A 4,318-nucleotide genomic window follows, 5' to 3' on the forward strand; every position below is an offset into this window, starting at 1 on the left:
GGCCTGGGAATGTGCATATCAAAGGTCAGAAGCTCATACTCCATCATTCACAAACTTATCTCGTGTTGCTTTAAGATGGATGAAGACTGCGTTTCATTTTCATATGTGTTGGTTTCACTGTTCTTTATTTTCTGTTTCTTTACCTCGTCACCAAACCAAAGCTCAGTGGGGCTGCAGCCAATTTCAACCTGATTAGCAGATAAGTGGACTCAGGTGTGCCGAGCTCCTGTGTTGGGGTTCAAATAGCTGCTCTGCTCAGTTTAGTTCACTGTCTTGTGGGTCAGAGCGCTTGCAGTCTTAACTTGTTTGGAGCAGCAGCTATGGGCACGGCTTGGTTTTGGGTTAACCTCCTTTTCGGGGTCTTGCTGTCAGGACTCTGTGGTCGGTCAGGTTTTGCTTTTCCTAATACACCTTCCACGCAGCTTGAGACTCTTAAAGATCCCTGGGAGAGCCCGGTTTCTTCACAGGATGTGTCCCAGCAACAAGAGGAGCGAGAGCAGGTGAACACTGTGAGTGTGCTCTGCCACCCAGACTCCCTGGAGGTTGTGATCAGTGCTGACATGTTTGCCATCGGAGCTCCTGTTGACAGCCATGAGTTGCGCCTTGGAGTGGAGCACGATGACTTTTGCACATCTACAGCTTCTTCAATTGATGAGTATAGAATCCATGTTGGACTAGAAGACTGCGGCACCAAACACTGGGTAACTTGCGTGTGTGCATTTTTTTTTTTTTTTAATTATTATTATTATTATTTTTTTTTTTTAATACTTTGTCTCCTCACAACTACTTGAAATCATGATTATTCTCCACAGATGACTGAAGACTCCCTGGTTTACACAAACCTCCTCATCTACTCTCCAACTAGCTCTCCTGATGGGATCATTCGGATGGATGATGCTGTCATTCCACTTGAATGCCACTATAAAAGGTCTCTTTCCTCTTTAAAATGTCTTGCGCATGATGTTGCGGCGCTTCACTTGTATTAAAAGTGAGTTCCATCTTTCAGGAAGTACAGTTTGTCCAGTTCTTCACTCGTGCCAACTTGGATCCCCTTCACTGCGACACAAGTGGCAGTCGAAACCCTGGAGTTTAAACTGAGGCTCATGACAAGTGAGTTGAGTTGTCCAAAAAATGAAGTACCAAAGTCTGTTCATTACTTGAGATTTTTCTTTTTATCCAGATGACTGGATGTATGAAAGGGGCGCCAATGTGTTTTTCTTGGGTGAACCCATCAATCTCGAGGCCTCTGTCCGAGTTGGTCATCACACGGGGCTTCGAGTGTTTTTGAGCAGCTGTGTGGCTACACTTGAACCAAACATCCACGCTAATCCCAAATACATCTTTATTGAAAATGGGTAAGCTAAACTCTAATGGCAATTCTATACTTGAATAATGTATTGATGCTTTGACTGTTGCAGGCTCAATGCCAGCAGTCAATAATTTTACTTTTAAAGTTCTCTTGCTGTAAGGGGCAATATGCTGTCTTTGATAAGATGCATGTGGTGCAGTTTTCTGCATGGCCTAAATGTATCCGACTACATTTTTCTTCACAATTTAAAATGAACCTCGCTAATCTGAGGCTATAGATGTGGTAGTTATAGCCACTAGGCTATACTGCTGCCTCTTCTGCTAGTTTGTGTACTGAAAACTTAAATGAGTCTCCCCTGCCTCCATAGGTGCTTGGTTGACTCCCAGGTTCCTGACTCCAATGCTCAATTCTTGCCTAGAACCCAGGATGACAAGCTGCAGTTGGTCATTGATGCCTTTAAATTCCACCATCATGATAGAGCAGAGGTGAAGCTGTGTCCAATTTTAAAATTCCAGTTTCAAATGCATTTTCTCACTTTTTTTTTTTTAAATTTTTATTATTAAACACCCCACCAGCTCTACATCACATGCCACTTAACTGCTGCACCAGTGATTGATACTGAGGCACCAAACAAGGCCTGCACTTTTCTAAATGGAAGGCAAGTATGAAGCCTTACAAATTTTAACTGGAGGTCTGAGAAGCACTGGAAACTAAAGACTAATGTTTTAATTTTAAAGATGGCGTTCAGCTGATGGCAATGACTACCTTTGTGGCTATTGTAAAAGCCAAGATGAAGGTGTCTTAAAGTCCACTATTCCTGGCAGCTTTGGCCCTCGAGGATTTGTAAAGGCAGAAGAACCCATGTGGCAACGTGGATCAACTAAAGGTTCTAAATCTGTCATACATCCACCCCTTCACTCTGGACTAACATTTTTTTCACTCTTTGTCAGTGTTTAACAGTTTTTTTTTGGACCAGTAGTGAAATCTCTTATGGGTATCTTCTGTGTAGCCTGGGAGCATGAAGCAAGAGTGGGTCCAGTGACTGTTCTGGCATCACGGAAAAGTGGACCCCTGCCTGCAGAAGAGCTGCCCTTAGTGCTCCATAAACTCCATAGACCAACTCTGTATGGTAGCCAGTGGAGAGCTGGAAATATTGGTGGGTCAAAAACTAAATCAAGCTGGCATTCTAGGCTGTATCACCACTTCTAATGCTAAGCTTTACTACAAAATGTTTCCCTCTAGATCTGGCAAAAGGCCTACATCCTGCCCCCTCTACACCAGAACTGGATGAGGAGGAAGATGAGAATGATACTGGACTGAAAGGTAACGTAACACTAAAAATCCTAGAATATCTGCCTCCTACCTGAAATGTAATGGCTTGTCTCCTTCTACAGGGGAAGATCAACTTAAAGACCTGGTCGCCAAGTTCAAGGTCAAGTCACTGGTGCTGGACAAGAACAGCACTGCAGCCTCTTTTGACATCGACACTGCCTTTCAGTTTAAACTGACTCCAACTAATGAAACTATTGGTGACTCTGACCTTGTGGATGCAATTGAGCCAAAGAAATAAAGTGTTAAAAATGTGAAGCTGAGTGTGTGACTATGTAATGAAACTTGACAGGTTGGGATCAATTTTACAGCGCAAGCTCTAAAATGGAAATGAGCATTGTGCAAATGCAGTGTTTCCTTTATTGCATGGTTGAGCCATGTAAGTCTTATCTGAGGTCTAACGAGGAGAAACGGGGCTGTTTATAGCAGATGACGACACTGCACAAGTCCTCACTTGACTATGGAAAAGGAGGGTGTCACATTTTAGTGAGGCCAGATGTTGGAAGCATCAAACTAAACTCTTTAAATATAACCCAAAGGACTAATGCTGAAGTAAACTTTTAAAGTCCAGAGGAAACTAGTCTTTTGTAGTTTCTTTTTGTTTTCTCAATTTCTAATCTTAAACCCACATTGCCAAAAATCTTCACTCACCCAAATTAAATTGAGGTGTTCCAATCACTTCCATGTCTCCAGGTGTATAAATTCAAGCACCTAGGCATGCAGACTGCTTCTACAAACATTTGTGACTGGGTTGCTCTTAGGCACTCAGTGAATTCCAGCATGGTACCATGATGGGGTGCAACAAGTCCAGTTGTGAAATTTCCTCACTACTAAATATCTGTTAACCATCAATATAACAGTGTAAGCAATTGGAAACAACAGCAACTCAGCCACAAAGTGGTGGGACACGTAAAATGACAGCGGATGCTGAGGCGCATAGTTTGCCGACGTTACCAACTTTCTGCAGTCGATCACTATTCAATTTTTTTTTTTTATATAGCACCAAATGCAACATCTCAAGGCACTTGGATAATAAAGTTTAATTAATTGTAATCATTATTCATAAAATAATCCAATTCGTTCATATAGAGCCAATTCAAAAACAATTTCCTAGCTAAGGAAACCAACAGATTGCGCTGAAACTTTGTTTTCGGTCCAATCTCCCGTCCTGAGGCGACTGGAGAGAAACGACTCTCTTTTAACAGGAAAAAACCTCTGGCAGAATCAGACTCGGGAAGGGTGGCCATCCGCCTCAACCAGCTGGGGTTTGAGAAGACAGAAAGGAGGGAGGGGGGGCACTGTAACACCTAGTGATGGCAAAACGAGGCTTTTTGAAGCATTGTCATAAAGTGGTTCACTACCCGAAGCTTCATTCAATTCCCTTGGGTGACATCTGCTGGCAGTAGCAATTGTTGCACCATACGAAGCCCTGCGAATGTGATGCATATAATAACACTTATGTGTGTTGTAGATATGGGTTTGTAGTACCTCATTAAAGATTGATTAATTTACCCATGAAATAATAATTTGCCCTCTCCGGGTCGGGAATGAGATCCTTCCCCAAGTGGAGGAGTTCAAGTATCTCGGAGTCTTGTTCACGAGTGAAGGACGAATGGAACAGGAGATTGACAGGCGGATCGGTGCGGCGTCTGCAGTGATGCGGGCTCTGCACCGGCCCGT

At 43.0% G+C, this 4,318-nt stretch overlaps 1 protein-coding gene across 1 annotated transcript; it reads left to right on the forward strand.

Moving 5' to 3' along the window:
• The first annotated feature begins 232 nt into the window (after positions 1 to 232).
• On the forward strand, positions 233 to 2,879 carry LOC142371935 (zona pellucida sperm-binding protein 3-like). Its single transcript, XM_075454655.1, has 10 exons — positions 233 to 701; positions 813 to 928; positions 1,007 to 1,110; positions 1,181 to 1,355; positions 1,677 to 1,794; positions 1,885 to 1,967; positions 2,047 to 2,195; positions 2,319 to 2,465; positions 2,552 to 2,632; positions 2,704 to 2,879. Exons 1-10 carry the CDS (start codon positions 321 to 323, stop codon positions 2,877 to 2,879), a joined length of 1,530 nt encoding a protein of 509 aa, XP_075310770.1. The 5' UTR covers positions 233 to 320.
• The last annotated feature ends 1,439 nt before the right edge of the window (positions 2,880 to 4,318 follow it).

The sequence above is a fragment of the Odontesthes bonariensis genome, chromosome 21 (genome assembly GCF_027942865.1).
Source record: "Odontesthes bonariensis isolate fOdoBon6 chromosome 21, fOdoBon6.hap1, whole genome shotgun sequence".
Lineage (NCBI taxonomy): Eukaryota > Metazoa > Chordata > Actinopteri > Atheriniformes > Atherinopsidae > Odontesthes > Odontesthes bonariensis.

What these genes read in the sequence shown, in the direction of transcription:
- LOC142371935 (XM_075454655.1), top strand. Translation starts at nt 321, where the DNA reads ATGGGCACGGCTTGGTTTTGGGTTAACCTCCTTTTCGGGGTCTTGCTG. An exon ending in TACATCTTTATTGAAAATGG is followed by an intron (nt 1,356 to 1,676) that starts GTAAGCTAAACT and finishes CTGCCTCCATAG; the next exon opens with GTGCTTGGTTGACTCCCAGG. An exon ending in GCAACGTGGATCAACTAAAG is followed by an intron (nt 2,196 to 2,318) that starts GTTCTAAATCTG and finishes TCTTCTGTGTAG; the next exon opens with CCTGGGAGCATGAAGCAAGA.